The sequence below is a fragment of the Sorex araneus genome, chromosome 2, assembly GCF_027595985.1.
Source record: "Sorex araneus isolate mSorAra2 chromosome 2, mSorAra2.pri, whole genome shotgun sequence".
Taxonomy (NCBI): Eukaryota; Metazoa; Chordata; class Mammalia; order Eulipotyphla; family Soricidae; genus Sorex; species Sorex araneus.
In genome coordinates, this window is record NC_073303.1 from 317,915,598 (window position 1) to 317,939,627 (window position 24,030).

At 43.0% G+C, this 24,030-nt stretch overlaps 1 protein-coding gene across 2 annotated transcripts in view; it reads left to right on the forward strand.

The window, feature by feature from the left end:
- The window catches only part of COBL (cordon-bleu WH2 repeat protein), a 287,608-nt gene that overhangs the window by 140,721 nt on the left and 122,857 nt on the right, over nucleotides 1-24,030 (forward strand). For both annotated transcript variants that reach the window (XM_055126472.1, XM_055126473.1), the window contains exon 7: nucleotides 6,085-6,267. In XM_055126472.1, the coding sequence (XP_054982447.1) occupies nucleotides 6,085-6,267 (183 nt within the window). The remainder of the gene's footprint in view (nucleotides 1-6,084; nucleotides 6,268-24,030) is intronic.

Genomic DNA, 24,030 nt, shown 5'->3' on the forward strand with positions numbered 1-24,030 from the left:
GGCCTGTCGCCCTCTCTCCACACAGCGGCAAGCTGAGGGTCCACTCTCCTGCTCGTGGTTTCTACTGCCTCTGGGCACTAGGCATTCTCCTCCTATATTTCTTTATGTTCCGCACATGAATGAGATCACTCTACTTCCATTCCTCTCCTCTGACTCTTCTCACTCAGCAGCATACTCCAGATTCGTCCATGAATAGTAAATGGATGATTTCATCTTTTCTTATGGGCGAGTAGTATCCCACTGTGTGTGTAGCATAGCTTCTGTGTCCAGTCATCTGTTCTTGCACTTGGGTTGTTTTCAGGCGTGTTCTATTGTGACTAGTGCTGCAATGAGCATAGGGTGCAGATGGCTTTTCTGCATTGTGTTGTTGGGTCCTTGAATTATATTCCCAGGAGTGGAATTTCTGGAAAACTCAATTCCCATCTATATTTTCTGGATCAGCAATGAATGAAGGTCCCCTTATCCCCACATTCATGCCAACAGTTTTGGATGAAACATTTTTACAAAGAACTTTTCTTCTGAGAAATGCCAGACTCAGGTCTTCCGAAAGAGGAGCTTGGCCATAAGTCAGCCATTTTCCACTGAGCACACATAGTAGGAACTATGTTGATAAACCCCAGATCATATGTTGCACTAGGGCTCAGCTCCTACAATGATGGTATGCGGCTGCCACTTTGCATGGGTGGTTGTAGGGTTGTGGGGTGCCAGAGACCATTCTCTCTGCCCACCTCAAAGAAGTGGCGGGGCCATCCGTGGTGTCAGGTGGGAACCTTGGGCATTGTGGGGACTGTGCTTCTCCTGCGCTGGAATAAGAGTGGAAACTGGAAGCAGAGCATGTCTCCTTTCCCACCAAACTGTGCCAGAAGCTGCTGTGCTTGGCACAGTGTGTGTGTGTGTGTGTGTGTGTGTGTGTGTGTGTGTATTTGTGTGTGTGTCTGAGTGAGTGTGGCAGGATGGCAATGCTGCTTGCCCTTCTGCCTTATAACATTGGGAGCCCTACACTGAATATCTGCTAAAACCTGCAAAAACAGGAAAAGATCTTGTACCTTACATATTTGAATGACTCTTTTCTGTTACTCAGTTTTTGAAAAAGAATTTAAAAGGAAAAGTCTGGGCTGAAGAGATGGTATAGTATTTGGGAGGATTAAAAGTGTCTAAAATGATTAAACCTTGGTTCATACTAGAGCGTCTTTCATAGCCAGTCCTCCTTGTAGCAGTCAGTAGGGGCTGGAGAGACATCATGGGGCTTACCTAGCCCTGGGCCACTCCCCAGAATCAGCTATGGTCCTCTGAACACTGCCAGGAGTGATCCCCAGCTCAGCACCAGGAGTCGGCCCTGAATTCAGTCAGGTTCCCCTCCCCTGCCCAAGAAGCAAAAAGAAATCTGCAAGCCTTGCTCAAGGGGGCAGCATGGTGCAGGCAGAGGAAGACTGCGAGGCCGCTGCAGCACTCACTACATTGGTATTCTTTAAAGTGCACAGGTGAGATGCACAGTTTCAGTGTGCCCTTGTAAAGCTCCTTGTTAGACACGTGTAGAGAAAATAGACAAAAGAAAATGAAATATGGACATTTGAATCTGTTGCTTCTCGAGATAGAGACTGAAGCACAGGAAGGTGGGGGCGGGGCCAGAGGACACAAAATCTTAGTTTTAAAGTTAATATTTCCTGAGGACAAAACATAGGGCCAATAAATAATAACACTGTGTTGTATATTTGAAATTTGCCTGTCTTGCATGGGTAGAGTATATATTGCTGTGTGAGATCCTGGGTTTAGTAGTCCCTGTCTCCATAGGAAAAGGTAAGAGAGAGAGAAGAGAGAGAATGTGTCTGTGGGTGTGAGAGGGCCAGGGACGGCTTGCTCCCACCATTCAGGCATGCAGCCATCAGTTCAATCCCTGGCGCCTCCCCACATGGTGGATGCGACTCTGGCATTTGATATCCCTGGTACCATAACATAAGGCTCAATTTTCACCAACTACCACAACCAACAATGTTGAGCACCACAACTAAAAGTGTGTGAACGCTGATAAGTACAACTGTGTGATCCTACAACCAGATGCCTGACTTCCAGTTATCAGAATTGGAACAAAAGGAAAGTAAGGGAGACAAACTTAACATGAAATGAAATGATTTTATTTTATCATTACTTCATTGAAGTAACATTGGTTTATATGACTTGTTGCTTTAGAATTGCAGTTCCATGTTCCTTCCAAATGTACATTGGAGTGGGGTGACAGCACAGCAGGGAGGTCACTTGTGTTGCAGATTCAATTCTTGGGCCCACAATTCATTCCCTGAGTCCCACCTGGAACTGCTCATTTGGTGCTGATCTCTGATCCTCTGCTTTTATTTGAGGGAGAAATGTGCAGTCTGGAGTTCCTGTGCACAGGTGTGATGGGCGTGGCAAGAACAAAACCCTTAGCAAGGACCTGACAGGCCTGCAAAGTTCTTTTTCCAGACAGAGCCAACCATTGCCCAAATGGTGCGAGGAGGCTCAGGGCTCCTTGGTGGCTTGGGGGTCCTCGTCAGAGATGCTCTGGGTGTTACGTGTGTTACGTGAATATGTGCAGATGCTTCTGTCCCACCCAGCAACATGGCGCTTCGGGCTGCAGTAGTAATCAAATATACTGAACAGAGGATTGGCAGGGACAAGGAGGGCATGAAATTTTATTATTTTTCATTTAAAATTGCTGATTTATGGCAAAATCAACTATTGTATGTTGGTATCACTTTGAGCTGATACTGAGGTCCTAGAAACTCTGAGTTTCTTTAGTCCCATACTTCCACTTATAGATGTGTGTGATAGGTTCAAGTTATTATTTGACATTGCATGTAATAAATGTACTAGTGGAATCTCACCAGTGCTGAGGATACTGAGTCTTTACCCCTGCCTGTCCTCCAGCTGACAGCATCCCGTAGCTCTCACACACTACAGTCTGAGGTCCCAAGAGGCCTGGGAATTAAAGGTCATACTTGCTTTGTTCCACTTTTCCTCCCTGTTATCCTTTTTTGTTTTCCTTAAAGATTTTTCAGATTGTGCATGTAGGAGAAAAACTCCTAAGAAAATCTGTTAAGACTGTGATAATCACTGTCTGCGGGTTTTGGTGCCAACCTTTGGAGGAAGGCAAATAAAGAGTTTGATTTTCCTTTCTTTTTAATTTTGAGCTTTTGTTGACCAGTCTGGATGGGAACAGGAAACCAAATCTTTCCTTCAGGTGAACCCTTTTTTGTCCCTCAGAATGTTAGCACATGTCAGCAGGACAGGCCAGGAACAAGGATGCCATGTGTGAGCAGGTTGGCTTGGCTCCGGGACTGCATTCTTAAACTGTGGGCTTTACATTTTTTTTAATGTCTATATGACTCATTTTAAAGAATGGCCAATACCTAATGATGCTTGCCAGTAGTAAACTTATTTTGTGGGTTGTTTTCTAATTCGGTGCCCAAATTTCAGGAGTAGTAAAGGAGGATAGGAATTAAACTACAAATATACTCTGGGCTTCAGATCGCTCGGCTGCCCATGGGTTGAAGATTAAGAAACAGCTATGTGACAGAACAAGAGGGACTATGGATTGCGTCCTAGAGGTCCTAAAATCAGCCTCCCTCTGACTGTGTGAGGTGAGATGGTGGTAATTTATGCCTGTGGGTTAAATAAATCAAATTTCCGCTAAAAATAACCTCTGTGTCAAATTTCTGTTATGTTTCAGACACAGTATGAATGGTGAGCACACGCTGTCCAGAATAGCAGAGTTCAGGGCTGGGTCGGGTGCCCTCTGCCTTCCTGGGCAGTGGCCCAGTTTTGCTCACTCTCCCCTGATACTTTTCAAAGAAGAAGGAAGCCACATGCACTGGACACTGCTAATATGGCAGAAATGTGGCATTTGAAGTGACTAGTATCACTCCCCCTGTTCCAGATGCGGATTACCCTTACCTACCATGCATGACAAGCGGCTCTGGGTCAAAGAAGCTCAGTTCACTCCGTCACCCGCAGTGACAAAGTGCTGCTGTAAGGGCATAGGATAACAGCACTAATGCATGAAATCAGCATCAAATGAGGAAGCTGAGATGGTTGACCACAAAGTACTTTTCAGGGTGTCTTCTGCCCAGAATAAGCAATGTTCAGGGCGTTTAAAGAACAAAGGTGGAGTCAGAAAGGTGTTGAGTGGTCAGCACACAGAGTTGTCATGAGGATGGAGGGCAAGCTGAATTGGAAGCACATGGTCTAGACAGGATGGAGTAAAGAGAAGCAGTTTGTTTTAGGATTGTGAAACACATGTCATGAACCTGATTGTCGATGCCAGGTGGGGTGGAACTTACTTCAGGTATAGTAGTAGTGGCCCAGGTATATGGAGGTAGTTCTGCATTATATTTCATATGCTTTGACAAACTTCCATAATACATATTTGCACACGACCAACCCTCTTTGAATTTGGGGGTATTTGAACAGAGTGCTAGCATTCTGTTCTGGTATTGTCTTAGCATTCCTACTACTGAGATTTTCTATAGCTCAGTGTGTAGGGCGTTTGCCTTGCACACAGCCCACCTGGGTTCAATTCCTCCATCCCTCTCAGAGAGCCCAGAAAGCTACCAAGAGTATCCCGCTTGCATGACAGAACCTGGCAAGCTACCCGTGGCGTATTCGATATGCCAAGAACAGTAACAACAAGTCTCACAATGGAGACGTTACTGGTCCCTGCTTGAGCAAATCGATGAACAATGGGACAACAGTGCTATGACAGTGCTACAGTGCTATAATGTGATAAGTACCTTGAGAGATAGATCAGGGCTATTTATGTGTGTCCAGATTAGTGGAACCCTTGTCTCTTTTAGTTGGGGCTAGTCTTTTCAGGCACTGGCTTGATCTCAGCATAGGGCACAGTGGCATTGTACTGGGGGGGAACACCAGGCAGTTCTGGGGAGAAGGTGCTGCAGAATGCATGGTTTTCCATTGTAATTGGATGCTAGTTCTCTCAAGGCTCTGACCTTTAACCATTCTATTAAGCAAACTGAAGGAGGGAAGGGTTAAAACATCAATATAGGGGGTGGGGAGATAGTACAATGAGGATGCTGTTTGCCTTGCACACTTTCAGTGTGGATTTGATCCCAGGAACCACATCTGGACTCTTGAATACTACCAGGAGTGGTCCCTGAGCCCAGAACCAGGAGTAATCTATGAGCACAACTGGGATAAAGTAAGGGAAGAGAGGGGAGGGGAGGGGGGGAAGGGAAGGGCAACATGTTTTTTAGTCTGCCCCCAATAACTATATTCTAGAAATTCTTCCTTAGGGGGTCAAGAGATAATACCGAGGTTAGGGTGCATGCATAGCGTGTGCTTGATACACCAATAATGGCCCCTGGGCATCATCTGGTACAGTCCTGGAGGCCCCAAGGCACCTCCCAGGTGGACTGGGTATCCCTGCTGGGGAGCACTGCTGGGGAGACCCACCACCCCTAAACAAGAAGAGAGATAAATATATTGGGTTTCAGGAATGTTCATTTTAGTAGGTGTTTGAGATGAAATACTACATTTGATAGTCACATATAGCATCATCACAGGTGTATCTTTCCTTCATTATTTTTGAAAGGGCAGAAGAAATGCGAGCCCTTTACTGGCAGAAGGTGACATACATCTTAAGATGTAATAGTTGGTCTTGTCTGTGAGAAATGGACTTCTCGATCCTCTTTTTAGTATGTCAGAATCTTGTGATGGTAAAGTTCTAAAGAGACCAGTTCCTACCTACTTGCTGGTTAAGAATATTGATTGATTTTAGCTGATCACTGTTCTGAGAACTTTAAAATGCCTGCTGTTTCCTTTGTGATTAAGAAATACCCCTGGGCCAGAGAGATTGTAAAGTGCTTGTTGACCTACAGCAGCTGACCCAGTGTCGATTGTTGGTGCCCCCTGTGATCCCTCAGCACTGCCAGGAGTGAGCTCACAGCACTGCCAGATGTGGCCCCCAAAACATGCAAAAAAGCAAGAAAGCAAGAAGGGAGGGAAGAAAGAAAGCAAACCCTCTACACTAGGGATTTGGACTCTGCCACCAGAGAGAGTCTCCTGTTGATGAATCCTGTTTTTTTTCTCCCACAGGGCTACCTAACAACGCCAAATACTCCGTCCTTGAAATCACGTTCCCTCACACCGGGGCCGTCCCTGTCCTTGAGCAACATCTCGGGGGTGTCCATGAAGTCGGACGTGAAGAAGCGCCGTGCACCACCACCTCCCTCGCAGCCCAGCCCAGGGCCACGCGCACAGGATAGGACACCAGAAAAGGTAGGGGACAGCCGCTGTCTTGGCCAGAGCAGCTTTTAAATTAACTGACTTCTGTGTGAACACTTGAACTTGGCTGTCATGATGGGAGCATGTGGGGCAAAATAATGAGATTTTATTTGGAAGCCAGTTGAGATGCCATTTAGCTCAGGTAGCAAGGAGGAGCCTGTCACTTGCTGACTGACATAGACTTGATTTTTAGCATTGAAATTGTAGGCTCCACCTTGATTTTCTTAATGAGAAAATTTCACAATTAAGAGACCTTCAAAAAGACCTACTCTGTAAAGAGTAGCAATGACCTATAATGAGGTTTCCCTGAAATAGTTTTGATACACACACACACACACACACACACATGCTCAGGCGTGCATGCGTGCACGCGCACACACACACACACAAATGTCTGAGAAGGATTTGAATATTGGGTTGATTCCTTGTGATGTGAATTTATTTGGGGAGGCTTAAGAAGCCTTCTTTCTTTCACGTTTACTTTTAGCACAGATTAATACCTTTTATTTAGCTGCTGGTTTTTCATTCCTGATTCCTCATCTACTTATTCAGACCTTGAAACATGCATTTAAAATAAGTAAGCCTTACTTTCTGGGTGTTGGACACTCTTTGATGCTGACTCATCTTTTGCTGTATTGAAAGAGAATGCTATATAATATGTGAATTTTTTTGCATCATCCTTATTTGGTGGAGCATGGCAGGGATTGGACCTGAGGCCAGACCAGGGTCCTGGGCATTTCTGGAAAACAGATTCTCTCAGGCAGCAGATGGAGCAGTGCTTGCTCCTTATGTTTGCCAGGAGACTGTGTTTACCTGTGGCATATAAATTCTTTGTTACACTGAGAAATTTCCCAGTTTCTGGCATCCCAGCTTCCTGGGGAGATGCTCCATGGTACTTGAACATGTACCTCCAACACTTAATAGGCCCATTTGTTCTCTGCTAGGAGCTAACTTTCCTGATTATTAGTATTATTTTCCCTCTAGACCTGAAGTTCAGCCATTTCCATCCTTTAATAAATTGGCTTTTCTTAAAATTAAGCTGGACTCTTACTGAGTCTGTGCCTTCTACTGGGATGTTTGGCTTCTGGATGGTGGCTCCCAGTTGCTTTGATGGCCCTTGTGACTATGGTGAAGTCACACTTAAGTTTTTGTTGTTTTTGTCTGTCTGTATATCAGACCATCAGTTTTTTTTTTGTTTGTTTGTTTGTTTTTACTTTCATTGAATCACTGTAGATAGTTACAAGCTTTCATGTTTGGGTTACAATCACACACAATGATCAAGCACCTATCAGGTTTTCATTAGCCCTTTAGGGATGGTCTTTATCTCTTAGCCTCACCCTGTTCATATCCACATAGCTTTCCACTCAGAGCTTTAAAATTCCTTCTAAAAACTGTGCAGTGCAGTAATGCAGTGGTCTAAGAGAAAAATATTTTGAATTTTGTGTTTCTTAAACATTTCCTTGTGCTTTTATTTTGTAGCATTTTAACTTCTCTGATAGAAAAAAAACTTGATACAATGATGATCCACCATTTTGTCATAGATTTTCATGGTTGAACTTTAGGCTAGCTGCTTCCAGTAATTATCTATGGAGAAGTTTTTATATGTTACTTAGATTTAGACTTTTAACATTATCATAGCACACATCATACTTACAGTGTCAGTGCCCCTTCAGCCACACCTGAGGTGAGTTTTTGCTTTAGCCCAGGAGGGAGGTTTCTTAAGCAGTAAGGATGGTGAGTTCCAGTATCAGTGTTAGTCTGTGAGGAATCTATTTTAAGGTAATATTGACTGGGGCTGGAGCGATAGCACAGCGGGTAGGGCGTTTGCCTTGCACGCGGACGACCTGGGTTCTAATCCCAGCATCCCATATGGTCCCCTGAGCACTGCCAGGGTTAATTCCTGAGTGCAGAGCCAGGAGTAACCCCTGTGCATCTCCGGGTGTGACCCAAAAACCAAAAATAAATAAATAAATAAATAAATAAATAAAGTAATATTGACTGATGACACGAAACTGCATCAGCATTTTCAAAATCCTGAAATGTACTTTTTTAGTTTTAATATGTGTCTCTACCCTGAATAAAGTCTCCTTAAGAGGAAACAGGTATAGAAAGTAGAGAATGGGGAATTGTGAATAAAAGATAAATAGACTGCTATACCCTTTAGAATGAACAGTTTTGAGTCAGTAAAAGCATTTTGCTGAAATCTGTTTTATTTGGCACTGAAATAGTAGCAAAGATTGCTTACAGAAACCATCTCATTTTCTAAGCATATGAGCAGCAAATGGATTAGATTTAAACATGTACTATGAACAGTTTTTTAATGAGAGGTATTTTGTTATTTACTGATTTCTGGGAAAGGAACATAAAAATGTATTGTTGTCATCACAGAGGAAAAACGTCAATTTCCTCTTCTTGAACTTCCTTCCATACAAAGATAAGATGTTTGCAAAGCTTTATTTATATGCATCTCTTACTAACACCAGGGTTCTGAATGAAAAGAAAGGTTTACTTCCAAGGACATGAGTCTTTGTAAGAAAATGAGACTGTTTGGGCTTTCAGGATTTCCTGCTTGCCTTTGCTGTGTTGTTATTCTGAGGCTGAGGATGTGCACACTGGTGTGGGGCCCCGCAGGAGGCACCCTTCTCAGGTTGTAACTTCTCTCTGGGCTGCTGTGCTGCTGGCCAGGGCTCACACACTCTGTGTTGCCCTCCCACAGTCTGGCTCTGCACTCTCTGGTTGTTCCTTCTGAGTGGTAGTGGGGTGGGGTGGCCACGGCAGCCTTGCTCAGCAGCACGTGTGTGCCTCTAGGGATCAAACTCATCGCTTATGGCTTTCCATTCCCAAGGCAGGGCCATCAAACCCTGGCTAGTTCTATCCTGGAACCCTAGGTTTTCGTATTTTAAAAGACACTTTTCCCATCAACTATATCAAACATTTGGTCTTTTCTTACTGAAGTCTTAAATATGAAATAATTAGTCATGCATTCTGGAACTTTTAAAATTCTGCGATCTTTGTATCAGTATTTGTGACATGATTAAATACTTATGATTGGATTATTAGTATATTTTGTTTCCAAAATAACTTTAGGGACTGGGGTGATAGGGCAGTGGATAAGGCCCTTGCTTTGCATGAAGCTGATTCCGGTTTGATTCCTGGTATTTTTTATAGTCCCCAAGCACTGCCAGGAGTGATTCCTGGGTGCAGAGCCAGGAGTAACCCATGAACATTATCTGGTGTGGCCCCAAATTAAAAAAAAAAACTTAATAGAGCAGTTGCCTTACATATGTGATATTTAGCACCACAAATTTTTAGCTTTCAAAAAGATTTTTTTTGCTAAAAATCTATATAGCAAAGAAATTGATAAGATAGGCAGTGATATCTTATCTTTCAAAAAGACATAAATCTCCGTCTCTTTCTTGAGTGTAATTATAATTGTGTGGATCATGCAGAGAATAGTTGTATTATATAATGTGCTTTTTTTCAAATTTTAAATTTTGAAAAATTACAAAATTGTTCATAGTTGAGATTTTGACATTGTGGCAATTTCTATCATCGATCCTGCCTCTAGTGTCATTGTCCCCCACCAGTGTTCCCAGGTTCCCTCCCCTGCCCACCTCCCCATCCCCAGCCTACCAGCTTGACAGGAACCTTTTAAATTTGGTTATTAAAGTTTGGGTCTCATGATTTCAGTGTTTTTGACTCTGGATACTATGTAATGTTAAGACAGTACCTAAGCAAATTCAGTTGAATTTATAATTTTCAAACTTGAACAGCAGAAAGAACCCCCTCAAAGTGCTTTTTGGGGCACTCATACTTCACTCCAACTCCTGGCATTTGTTTGCTGCCATCACGAGAGTACTCTGAGGCCCTGCATCTCAGCAGGTTTCCCTGTGACACAGCTGCTGCTCTGATGAATCCCACTCTGAGAACTGTTACCCTTCTCTGCCCACTCAGTTCTGTTTAATCAAACATGAGGGGGTTCACTGAGTGAAATAGTTTTTACATATTTGGGCAGATCCTTCAGCAGGAGCATTAGCTGAAATGGATTAATCTATGCTCTGGAAAAAATTGTAGTTTCCAGTGGAGTTGGACTGGAGCGATAGCACAGCGGATAGGGCATTTGCCTTGCATGCGGCCGACCCGGGTTCAATTCCTCCATCTCTCTCAGAGAGTCCGGCAAACTACTGAGAGTATCCTGCCCGCACGGCAGAGCCTGACAAGCTACCCGTGGCATATTCGATATGCCAAAAACAGTAACAACAAGTCTCACAATGGAGACGTTACTGGTGCCCGTTTGAGCAAATCAATGAACAGCGGGATGACAGTGCTACAGTGCCACAGTGGAGTTAATTGTAGTCTACAGTTAAATGTTAAAATGAACAAATAGCTCTCACTTCTTCCTCTGAGGAACCACTGCTGCTCATGTGAGGAGAAAGAGAGTGGTCTGTTCCGGATGCGGTTTCTTCCTCTTTTATCCTCCAGTCCTCAGTGCTCTCCATTCTGGCTGAGACAGGTAAAGTGAGCACTCCCTGGCTTTGTTTCTGCGCAGCAGCTGGCACTTTTGTTTGCTGCCCAGTGTTTGATCAGAGCCCCCTTTCACAAACTAGGTCCCCAATACCTGACCTGAAGGAGACCAGGTTCTCTGCCAAGCATGTGAGTTCCCTGGGGCTGCTCCTGACTCAGCAGGGGTCCTTCTTCAGACTGGATCTAAGGGAGGTGGACAAACACCCCAGCTGGCTTTCCTCTGCTCCATCCTCTGCAAAGTAGAAGCAACCCAAGGAGCATTTTCAGGTGCAGGATGTTGAGCTGGATGAAGAGCGACTCTTTCAGGGTACAGATTCCTGCTCGGCCTTCCCTCCGAGCCCACTCATCCCCTGCTGTTTCTGCTGCTTCTGCTGCTTCCATAAGAACAGAGAAAGGCCCAGTCCCCGCATGAGGGATGGAGGCACCCATGTGCCTGGGACAAGGACGCTGGCAGTGAAGAAGCAGGGCCTGTGCCCTGACCAGCGTCTTGTATGACTCAAATGGAAGATGATATTTAAAAAGTACTATTCGCGGGGCTGGAGAGATAGCACAGCGGGTAGAGCGTTTGCCTTGCACGCGGCCGACCCGGGTTCAAATCCCAGTATCCCATATGGTCCCCTGAGCACGGCCAGGGGTAATTCCTGAGTGCAGAGCCAGGAGTAACCCCTGTGCATCTCCAGGTGTGACCCAAAAAGCAAAAAAATAAATAAATAAAGTCGTCAATAATATTAAAAAAAAAAAAAAAGTACTATTCGCCGCCAAGATGTGATCCCAGGGGCAGCACATGTGTGCGGCCTCTCCGTAGCTGCATGAGCGTGACTCCAGATGCCAGCTAAATTTTTCAGCATGGGCAGCTCCTCGCAGAATATCTCCAGACTGAGAACTAAGCTGCGGCCCCATGCCCGCCCAGGAGGGGAAAGGTATTTCTCTCTCTCGCCTCTTCCTTGCTGGTGGTGAAGGGCATGGTGACCGCCATATTATTACGACCACAGATGGGGTTTACAAGCTTCCAATGATCCAATATCTGGAAGAAATCTCCCTGGACTTAGTTGCTAGAGTACAGAAATCCAAAATCATATCTCATATCTCTTCACAACAGGTCTGACTCTAGTGGGGTACTCCTAACAATAATAGTGAGGTTTGTGTTGAAATATTGAATGTAACCAAAGTAAATAGAAAGTAAAGTGAAATTTATCAGTTACAAGGCGGGGGGAGGCGCGGGGGGGGCGGGATGGGAGGTGTACTGTGTTTTTTTGTTGTTGTTGTTGTTGTTGTCTTTGGTGGTGGGATATGGGCACTGGTGAAGGGATGGTTGTTTCACATTGTATAACTGAGACTTAAGTCTGAAAGCATTGTAATTTTCCAGATTGTGATTCAATAAAAAGGTAAAAATTTAAAAAAAAAATTTTAAAAAATACTATTATCCAGACCCAAGAACATGTATATTTTATGAGTGCCCACACCTTTTCCTGCCCTTCCCTCTCTGTGGCATTTCACCTGCTCTGCCACCAGCTGAGAGCGTTCTGCTCACTAGCTCACCTGCAGACAGGGCAGCCTTGTGGGAGGGGAATGTGAAGGAGGCGTCAGCTGGCCCTGTCTGCCTCTCAAAAGCTAAAACCTTCAATGGTAACTACTGCATTGACGCAACATTTGTTGGTTTAGGGCAGCTGATTTTACATTTTAATCTGTTAAGTGATTAAAAAACTTAGGAGACTTTGTTAAACAATGACTGTGTGCTCTAATTTTAGCTATCATTACCAACAAACAGACTAAACAACTGGTCATTAATTTATCCAGTCATTATATACATGCTGTTAGGCTGATAACAAGTACAAACTCATCTTATTATAAGCAAAAGTAGTTTGAAAAGTATTTGTTATTTGACTTTCTTTTGTCTTGTATTATTTGAATGATAGCACTCATTATGTTCTATATGATAAAATTCCAACATGAAAAACACATTTCTACATTTTCTCAAGTTTATTGCATTGGGGCTGAAATGATTAGTGCTATTGGCCATTAAAGTGAAAGATTATGGAGATTTATGTTCTGATCAATTGTTAGTATAACCTAAAATGGATTTTTTCTATGAAAAATGTTTTGTGTATTAAAAGTTACTTGTTGAATGCTGCTATGCACAAGACCCTGAACTTGAACTTGGTATCATGAATTGATAGAAAGTATTCTAATATCAGTGCCAAGTACCAGCATTTCATGCTGCATGAATAATTGGTATAATCTATGTACATTGGAAATTTAGAGGGAAGGTTGCCTTGAACTTCCATTTTCTGGGTCCTTATGAGAATCAGATCATTAAATTATCACAGAAAATCATGAAACTCTACCAGAGGACCCCCAAAGGTACATTTCTTTATGGGAGCAAAAGAGGTAGTAGGTTTCGGCTGAAATCTTGACCTTGCCACTTAAATAGATCTGAATTTGGATACCCCTTGACTTGAAGACAGAACAGAGAGATACTTAAGGAAATGTTGCAAACTTCAAAGCTCTCTTTCTTCTCTGCCTTTCCTCATGCCTCTTCTCATATTCATTGCCTTTCTCCAACCCGTGCCTTTCTGCCCTGCTATGTAAGACTCTGTTAAGTTCCCTTCAGTCACTTTGATATTCCAATGCCACCGAAGCAGGATTCTTCACAATAATTTTTGTATCACATTTTCTTGTTTATAAAATATCTTACATATCAGCTGTAGAGATATAACCATCACAAGCATCCTGGCAAGTTTGCCAACAGTGATATCCCCTTTTTGTTAAGAAAACAGTTGCAAACCAAGTCTTGTCACCTGTCAGGACCCATATCCTGGGACGACAGGCATCAGCCTCTGCTCTCACTTCTTTAGACTGCTAGGTCTGCATGAGTGATGTCCCCTCTTTGAAATAGAGATGAAGGCCATTCCTTTTTACCCTGCAGAGCAAGAACAGTGAAAATAAGCACAGGACACACTACTTGCGTGACTGACTTTGAAAGAGGATGATACAAACCCATCAGGAAAGGGGGTTGTTTATCCTTTTATGTCTCTGGGGATTATCTGTTGTAGTGTTTGAATGCAGCTACATGTGCATACTCAGCCTCACTGCCAGGAGCCTTTTTCTAGTACCCCCATTGGTAAGTTGAACAACACCTGTGATGTTCTGGAATGCGGTGGGAGTGCTGTCTCCTTTTCCTGGTGTAATGCCTGTCCCTCTTGGGATGATCAGGATCAGTCAGTGGTATTTCTGTGTTTTTTATTTTTTAATTAATTAATTAATTTATTTAAATTTTGTAATGAAACACCGTGAGATAGAATTACAGACTTACACACTTTCGTGATTCCATTTCAGTCATTGTGTTGTGTTTTTTAAAGATTATAGCTGTACCATGTATTCTTCCCCCTGAAATGCCGAGTAGATCTGGATCTCTTCTCTCGCTCCTTGCACTTCCTCCAGCCTACCCGTCCTTTTCCTTTTCCTTACAGAGATAGGGCAGTTTCCTGTCCGAGGTCATGCCCTGGGTAACCTTTTGTCCTTTTCTCTGTTGCTGGGATTGTAAATATTTCTTTCTGTGGGAAGTTCAGAAATCTCACTTGAATAGAAGTCAGTACAGTGCGCACTCCCCTCACCATGCCCCAAATTGACTGACTTCTTTGATCAAAGCAACAAGTGACATCTATCTTGGGGGGAGAAAGGTAACTTAACTCTTCTCATCTTCCCCTTGAGCACAGCATAGAATCTCATTGTTCTGCTCTCTTCATTTTTCTTGAGATAAGAACAGAATATTTGTGCACAGACTACAGTTTGTCTCATCAGTGGTTTTCACTGTATCTTGTGTGTGACCTGTCTTTTCATGGGCTGATACTGTGACCGGGTGCATATTTTACACTACTTGTGACTTTCTAATTTGCTATCCTAGTGGCAACGACCTGTTTCTCTGCTCTTCTCAGGGCTTAGGTCAGTAGCACTGTGTGGAGGAACCACTCGGAGCAAACATGTGCGAGGTCCTCATGCCCACTCCTATCCTCTGGTTTCCTACACAATTGAACCCTCCTCTTAGGGACAAATTCCCCATATCCAAACCTAGTGCCTGTAGGTAGTGGGCCCTCAATCAGAGTTTTGAAAAAGCAGTATGGTCTCAATGATAACATCTAGAAGACTAAGGTGAGACTCCATACCTTATTCATAACAGGTCCAGACAGTCAGGATAAGTGATTCATTTTGTGTCTGAGTGGAGAACTCTGGTGACATCTACCAGAAATGTTTGCTTTGCTTTACTCTGTGACTTACTAAGCCAGCTTGGAACTCAGGTCAGGGGAGGGCAAATAGATACAGGATCTGTTAAGACCCAGAGTGATCCCATCTGCTGTGTGACTGTTCATGGAAATGACATTTAATATCTATGGAACAGGGAGGGGTGTTTAGGCTGAGTTCAGGCTTAAATTTAGTGCCCCCCCCAGCACCACCCAGGGTAGCAGTGTGCAAGAGATTCAGCAAAGGCTTTTTTTCCCAGGGCTTCTTTTGATCCCTATCATAAGCCTACATTCAGGATGTGTCCACAAATTTCCAGTTCAAAAAATGAGGTACCTGATTCACTGATCATGTCTGAGATGAAGACATGGATATTCTTTGGTGGGTCTGGCAGCACCCTTAGACTGGACTATCAGAATATGATTAAAGACAGCATTAGAACTATTTGATGCTAATGAATCTGGAGCTAGAGACTGCTTCTTAATACTATTTTTTTATGAGGAAAATATCTAAAAGATGTCTAGATGAACATCCTGGGGATTAGAAAGTCTAGGAGCTACCACTCCCTTAAAAAATCAATCAGAAATTATGATTTAGCTGGGAAAAGTAAAGGCTTTCTGGACATTATATGTTTCTGTAAGATACGGGGGTCCTTGCCTCTGTTGCAGTGATGAGTGGGCTTCACAAAGGTTCAGTCACTTGTCCAAGGTCATAGCAGTGAGTAAAATTGAAGATCAAGGCTAAAACACTGTTTTGTAAAAACCTACATGTAATTCTAGTCATCTGAATTTTTATTTAGCATCATCACTACCCACCACCTAAGTGAGGAAAATGCAGCCCTGACTGTAGTGGTCCCCTCTCCTAAAGAATTCTCAGCAGAGTCAGCATTAAAGACTATAACCATTTAAGATTACCAGATGGAAAGGAATCTTGATGACCTTGATGACGGTGCGCCCTTTATTGACAGGAACCAGTATAGCAAAGCACTGCAGACCAGGAAGCTCAAGCAACAGAAATCGAGTCAGGAGTGGTTTCTCCTGCGGACTCTCCTCCAAGTTTGCAGATGCTTCCTTGCAGCCCCTCAGAACCCGCCTGCTGTGGGACTGCTTCCCTATGGTCCCTTCTTCTCACTGAAGAAGCCACTACTCTAGAACCAGAGTCCACCTAAAGGGACCATTTTAACATAATCACATTAGCACCTAGTATCTAAATATATATAGCATTCTCAGGGAGTAAAGATTATGGCTTTAGTCTGTGAATTGACAAAGGAAAGTGTCTAGTTTTGTGCAAAGCAGTTTTTTTGGCCATAGAAATTCAAGGAAGACTATATACCTCGATATTTTTAAAACACTCGATATTTGACTGAAATTGTCTTCATTCCCAAAATTCTAGTATACCATTTTATATAGGCCCATTTTATAAAGGGTCTATGATCATACCCATGGGTTTCTCCTGCTAATGACATTGCTTTTTATTATTCTACCTGAGTCTCTAACCTAGGGGAACTGTCAGCCTTGATTGGCATCATAGACCAGATTGAATGGATGTAGCACTTCAAAATTTTCTGGGTAGTTAAATACAAATATTGGATAAAGTGTTAGTAGCAGGAAAAATATTACTCTTCCTTGATGGTAATACTGTATTATAACATTTGGCAGGTGGAAGCTGTAGTACAGAATGACGAAACAGAGGAGTACTCTCACCAGCAAAGTCTCTCTAAGGCTGGTGGGCAGAAAAGGGACTTCATTCAGTTCAGCTGACTGATTCCAAAGTCAGTATGAAAACAGCAAGGCCCCAACAAGGGTTCAGTATTTAGCTACTCTTTTAAGAACGTACATGTGTGATTTCATTTCATGTAATGTTTACGAGAACCCCAGGAAGTGGATTCTGTGCTTTTCTCCATTGTACCACCTGGACACCTAGAAGTGGGGCCCTAGGGCTGCAGCAGTTAGCAGGGACCATGGTGCTTGGATGCTGATTGTGTTGTAAGGGAAGCATTGAACCCTGGCTGGAGGTGTGCTAAGTGGGAAAGCTGCTGGTCAAGTGTCTGGCTCCAGACCCTGTGGGAGGTGCTGAGGAACACTGGTGGCATTTGCTGGAGCAGTGTCACCTATGCCTCAGCACCTTATATCAAGGCAGGTCACCAAACAGAATGCTTGAGATGGGAAAGCTCACTTGCACGGGTCACACAGGAATCCATATGAGCCCCTGGAGAATCCAACTCAAAGATCTGAAAAAATTCCAAAAATCTTGAAGATTTTGCAAATCTTCACAGATTCTATTTTTTGCTTTGTTTTTGAGCCACTTCTGGCAGAGTTCAGGACTACTGCAGCTGTGCCCAGTACTGGAGGGTCGCTCCTGATGGTGCCTGGAGGACCGTGAAGTACCAGGGTAGGACTTGGGGACGCCCCCCTGCTAAGCCTGCACTCCAGTTCTTAGATCCATCCTTATAGTCCAGCACTTATGGTGCTTTTCTTTTCTTTTTATTTTATTTTTAATTTTTTATTGAGTCACCATGTGGAAAGTTACAAAGTTTTCAGGTTTAAATCTCAGTTATACAATGTTTGAATACCCATCCCTTCACCAGTGCTCATATTCCACCACCAAGAATCCCAGTATAGGTGCTTTTCTTTTAAAGTAAATCAAGTTCACTTGGGAAATAAGGGGTGATTACTTTTTGTTGTTGTTGCTGCACCAGGGATCAAACCCAGGGTCTCACACATGTGAGCCATATGCTCTATGTCAACTAAATCCTGAGCCTGTACCAACTGATTCTTTTTTCTTGGGGTGACAAACACCAAGTGAAATTGGACTCATTCCTGCTTACTTGGGAAATAATGCAGTGCTGAACACTGATCCAGGGACGTGCATAGTAAAAAAATCCTTTTGAGCATCCCCCAGCCCATACAGATTTCAGAATACCTTTAAAGATTTAATAATCTTGTTTGGGGGTATTTTTTCCCTTGTTTTAGTTTTGTTTTGGGAGCCATACCTAGTGGTACTCAGGGCTTACTCTTGGATCTACTCTTAGGGATCACTTCTGGTGGGCTCCGGGAACTATATGGGGTGCCAGGGATAGAGCCCAGGTCAGCCATGCACAAGGCAAAGCACCCTAATCATTGTACCATCTCTCCATCTCCTAACAATCTTGTATGTTTTCATGCTACATTTATATACAGTGCTCCCTTGGCTTCTCAAAAGAACAGTTTCTTAGTGCTCCAGGATCATGGAGCTCCTTCTCCAAGGCCCTTTTGTTTGTCTGGGAAGTAACGATGCAGTTGAAACATCTGGCAGAAACAGAATCTCCTTACTTCCATTTGTGGCCTTTGTCAAGGAAATTAAGCTACACTGGCAAACTAGTGATAAGGAATGCTGGACTATTGTTCATATAATGCTATTCTCTAGGTGGAATGCTGTTCTAGAGAACAGAGAAAAGAAAAAGCTATTTCTTCTGCCTTACCAGGGCCAAAGATAAGAAAGCTTGATGAGTCTCATATTGAAAGAAATGAAGTGCCAAGCCTTGCTGCAGGCTTGCTTAGATACCCTGTGACTATATTGACCAGCATAACTCAGATGTGGATATTTACTCTTTAGATGACTTCTTTGTTTCTAAAACTCTACTTCTCTGCCTATCCAGAACAAAGAATAAAACAAGTAAGAGTTACTCAAGTGTTTTGAACCTAGCTAAATAGCCTACATTTTAAGAAGAATTGACTGGTGGTGGGATTGTTGATGGAGCACTGTATGCCAAAAACCTAACTATAAATAACTTTGCAATTCATGGTACTTGAATAAAATAAAATTTTGAAAAAGAATTGATCACTGGATCTTCAACTGTTTCACATATAAAATATATCTGCCCATTTAGTAAAGAAATGAAAATATCAAAAAACTAAATAATAGATGCTCACTATTTTTTGTAATGAAGAACCAAGTGTCAGTTTTGTACATATCCTAAAATGTGGAAAAACAAACACAAAATGTACTATGGCTCAGGACAATCTCTTTTTATTTTTTAAATTTTGGAGGGAGTGGAAATGCTGACGGACACCCTGGGGGCTGTGCTGTTTCTTCTTCCCTGCGCGGGAGGCTGAGGACCAGACGGCATTGTGTTCAGAGGAAGTCCAGTTCCTTTGCCAACAAAATCCTTCCCCTAGCCTGTGAAAACAGCCAGGGCTGCCAGGGAACTTCCTTGGGAATAGATAACAGGGCGTCAATAATGAGAGTTCACAGGGAAAGGAAATAGGCTATTTTAGTTGTTTCTCATCTACTTTTTGTTGTGGATTGTTTCCTCCCTGACTTATTCCAGTTAAAGAAGCAAGTGTTTGAAGAAGATTAGATTCTTGTATGCTTTTAGATGTTATTTGAATGTGACATTTTATAGAGGTCTCTTTGATAAGATCAAAATGAAACCAGGACCACACTGGTTTTCCACACGATGACATTTTAGGGACAGAAATTAAGTGAAAAGCTGGATGTTGGACTGTAGTCACCTTGTTAAAACACTGTTGCTTAAATACGTTGTTTACCTTCATGGTTGTCACTTTGCTTTTGCTTCTGAGTGCTGCATATGGCCAGTATATTTCTCATTCTGATCATCCTCATTATAATGTTTATATTATATAATTGATGCCTAGGGATGAGGTGGGGAGAGGAGAGGTAGGAGCCTCGAGAAGTGAGTCTACTGCTTCCCCCATCACCCTGACAAATCTAGAAATACAGACCTGATCTCTCCCCAGTTCCAGGAGGCCATCATCAAATTCTTTCTGGGTTCTACCTCTTCTTCCTGGTGTGGGAGATGATCCCTGCCACCCTGTTTATTGGGGAGCTATGGAACCGGGACTGGAGCAAGAAAGGAAAATAAGTCCTAATCTCACTCAGGGTTTCCAGATCCATCACTTTCCCTCAGAGAAAAGAGTTGCAGGAGGAGATAAGAATGAAGTAAAGCAAGTTTATTTGGAAAAATCTGGTAAGAGAAAAAAAATAAGACACTCACTCAAGAGAGAACACATACTTCTCTCCTCAGTGGAAAAGTTAACCTACACATCTCAGGCAGATGCAAGGCCATTTCCCCATGGAACATAAGAAGGTACACATCTCAGGCAGAGATGCAGGCAAGAGCAGCCATAGGGTAAGAAAGCACAATCTCTAAGAGATGTATTTTCTTATCTCATGGAGGCAAGAGCATCCATGAGATAAGAAAATACACATCTCAGGCAGAGATGCAGGCAAGAGCAGCGTATGGTAAGAAAGGACCCATCTCAGGGTGAGGCAGACAGATATGCTTTATTTTTTTCTGTGCTAAATTTATATACATTGTCCCCAAACTTCTCCCCTTTCAAAATCCTTTGCTAGAATGGCTGTCAACTGCGGTGAGCCTGGAGCTGTTCGTGTAAAAACACAAAAAAGAAAAAGGGGGCGAGGGGGACACGCGGGGCACACCGCCGGGGGCACGGGGTACAAGGCGGCGGCACTGTCTCTCCTGCCACCCGCGTTCAGTAGTCTCCAGCCGCTTTCCCCACCCCAGGGAGGTTGATGGCGATGATGAGGCAGGCGAAGGAAGGAACGGAGCCAAGCTGGTTGGTCTCAATTGCACTTTATTCCAATCTCCTCTCTATACACTCCTGTCTCTCTCCCCACTTCTTCCTCCCCCATGTTACTTCATACTCCTTCTCCTCTGGATCTGGATCTCCATCTAACTTCTCTAGACCTTGCACTGGAACTCACCGGCCCAGGGACAGGCCTCCAGCCCACTCTCACAGCATGAGGGGTTGGGGCTTTACACACAGGTGTGGTCACAATCAACAAGGGTAAAGTTCTTTCCCTCAGGGGATGCTTCTTGTAGGACAGATTCTCTTTAAGCAGGACACCCACCCAAGAGTGAAATCCCATTGGTGTGTTTCTCCTCTCCTTGTCCAACTAACATATAGGCATTCATAATATTAATCATTTTGTATGGACATAGCAAGAGATGCATTAAGCTTATAGAATTGCTCTCCTGGGGTCATCTCAATCTCAGACTACAGTGCTCAGGCCAGATTGGTCTTTCCTATCCCTAGCAGGGTCCTAGTCTCGTCGTTGCTTTTGGATCATGACATGACATGTCCATGACCAAGCTCTTAACATATAGTTAAGCATTAGGTGCTTTGGCCAGGCCCATCTCGATGCCAGGGTAGCACATAACTCACCACTTGCCCTGGGTCAAGTCCCATCCCTTGTCGGGACCCTGCTTTTGGGAGTGCTAGGAAGTAAGGGCAGCTGAGGCTTAAGTTGAGAAAGCAGATGCCCGGGAGTGAATAATATTCGAAGCCAGTTTTTTTCTCAATATATATTTTCAGCACCTCACTCCCTGCTTGAAACAGTAATTATATATATTTTCCATACTTTACACTGTGTCTTTATATTTAAGTGTTTTTGTGGTTCTGACCAATTGCCTTGGTAATCAATAATCAGGTGAGTTTTAGAACACAAATCAGAACTTTAAATTTACACTGCAAAGGACCGTAATTCCTCTCTGGGTGATTTTATTATGCATCAATAACCTGAAGCACCATGCAGAGATACATGCAGGAAGGCCATCATGTTTAGAACCTCTCTTCCCAACTTCTCTTGGCTGCTTTAGATTCCTGTGGGTAATTGAAAACCTTGGTTTTTAAACATGCACATTTTTACATCTTTAAAGCCTTAGATTTATTCATCAGAGTCTTAAGTCTCATAGCATTTACACTTGGAAATCAATACTGAAAATACTGAAAAGCAGTATTTTGAGCAACCTTTTGATTTGTTCAAGCGGGCACCAGTAATGTCTCTCATTTGATAGTTCCTCAAATATTTAAAAATTCCAGATGATTAAAGAAAATAACTTCTATTTATGTGTCCAAAATGGGAAAGGAATATCAAAGAGATGTTATTGGCAGTTTATTATTCACAACAGCCAGATGATTTAAGCAGCCCATGTGTCCAGTAATTAAATGAATAATAAAATTGAGTATATATGAACAATGGACAATTGCAATTATTCAGCCTTAAAAAGGAAGGCTTTTTTTAACTGTCTTTTTAATTGAATCACTATGAGATACAGTTACAAAGCTTTCATGTTTGAGTTTCAGTCATACAATGACGGAACACCTATCCCTCAACCAATGTACATTTTCCACCACCAATGTCACCAGTATTTCTCAACCTTACTCTATGGCAGTCTCCCTTTTACTCTCTCTCTATTTTTGGGCATTATCGTTTGCAATACAGATAATGATAGGCCATCATGTTTGGTCCTTTATATACTTTCAGCACACATCTCCCATCCCAATCGATCCCTCCAACCATCATTGACTCAGTAATTCCTTCTCTGTCACAGTTACCTTCTCCCCCAGCTCATGAAGCAGGCTTCCAACTGTGGAACAATCTTCCTGGCCTTTGTCTCTACTGTCCTTGGGTGTTAGTCTCGTAATATTTTATAACGAAGGAGGTTATAGCACATGCTGCAGCATTGGGGAACTGCAGAATAGTAAATGAAGTTAGCTAGTTAGAGAAAGACAAATTCATTTGCATGTGGTACCTAGTTAGAATAGTTAAGTTGTAGAGCAAAAATGTTAGACTGTTGGATGGCAGGATCTGGTTAGACAGGAACTCTTTGTAAGAGAGAGTTGTTTAATTGGGGAAGAGTTAAAAATTATTAAGAATATGGGGGCCTGAGCGATAGAATAGCAGGTAGGGGATTTGCCTTGCATGCAGCTGACCTGCATTTGATTCCCAGAATCCCATAGGGTCCCTCAATCACCAGCAGAATGCAAAGCCAGGAGTAACCCCTGAGCATAGCTGGGTGTGACCCCCAAAGCAATAAATAAATAAATAAATAATAAAATATTAAGAATAAATTTTAGTTTGTGCATATCCATCATAATTAAAATATCATTCTTAAATATATAGATAAAGTAACCAACATTTTCTTTCAAAAGGTAAATTCTTTCAAAAGGTAAAACCATTTCTTTAAACATGGTAAATATACTTTTACCCAGTTTTATTTGTAGATTTTTTTTTTTAATATAGGAGTGGGCTGGAGCGATAGCACAGTGGTAGGGCATTTGCCTTGCATGCGGCCTACATGTTTGATTCCTCCACTCCTCTCAGAGAGCCTGGCAAGCTATCAAGAGTATCTCGCCCTCATGGCTGAGCCTGGCAAGCTACCCATGGTGTATTCAATATGCCAAAAGCAGTAACAAGTCTCACATGGAGATGTTACTGGTGCCCGCTCAAGCAAATCAATAAGCAATGGGATGACAGTGAAACAGTGACAGTGATACAGTGATACAGAATATAGGAGTACTGCTTTTTTTTCCAGCTATTGATTAATCTGGGTATGAACTCCACATTTTATTTTTTTTAATGAATATCCCTGAGACACAGTTACAAAGCTTTCATATTCAAGATTCAGCCATACAATGATTGAAAACCTATCCCTCCACCAGTGCACACTTACCACCACCAGTATATCCTCCCCATCCCAGTCCTCACGCTGCCTCCATGGCAATTTCCCCAATACTCTCTCTTTACCTTTGGGCATTATGTTTTGCTCGAATTTTCCCACCACCCACCACTATTCAATCCTGCCTCCAAGGGGCAGACCTAGATCATTTATTGTCCTTTGCTCATTTTGAATATCATGGGTGCCGCAGCTGTGCGCTTCTGGAATCCTAGATTGTAGATGGTTGGGTTCCAGAGACATTTCTGTAGGGCACTAATCCATTTTGGTATTCAATTGTGTATTTCTAGACTAGGGCAATTGATGCACTAAGATGGTGCCTGGAGGCACATTGTGGGTGTAACAACCAGGCCAACAAGCTGGCAGGAAGCCTGGGAGGGACAGCTGGTGCCTCTGCCACCATGCAGCATGGAGATTTAGTCCTGGAACCTGCATACCTGGGCCTTGCTTATGGAAGCTCTTGGTTACTGGGATTCCATCTGGAGTAGGCGGGGAGACTGCACCTTCTCCATCTG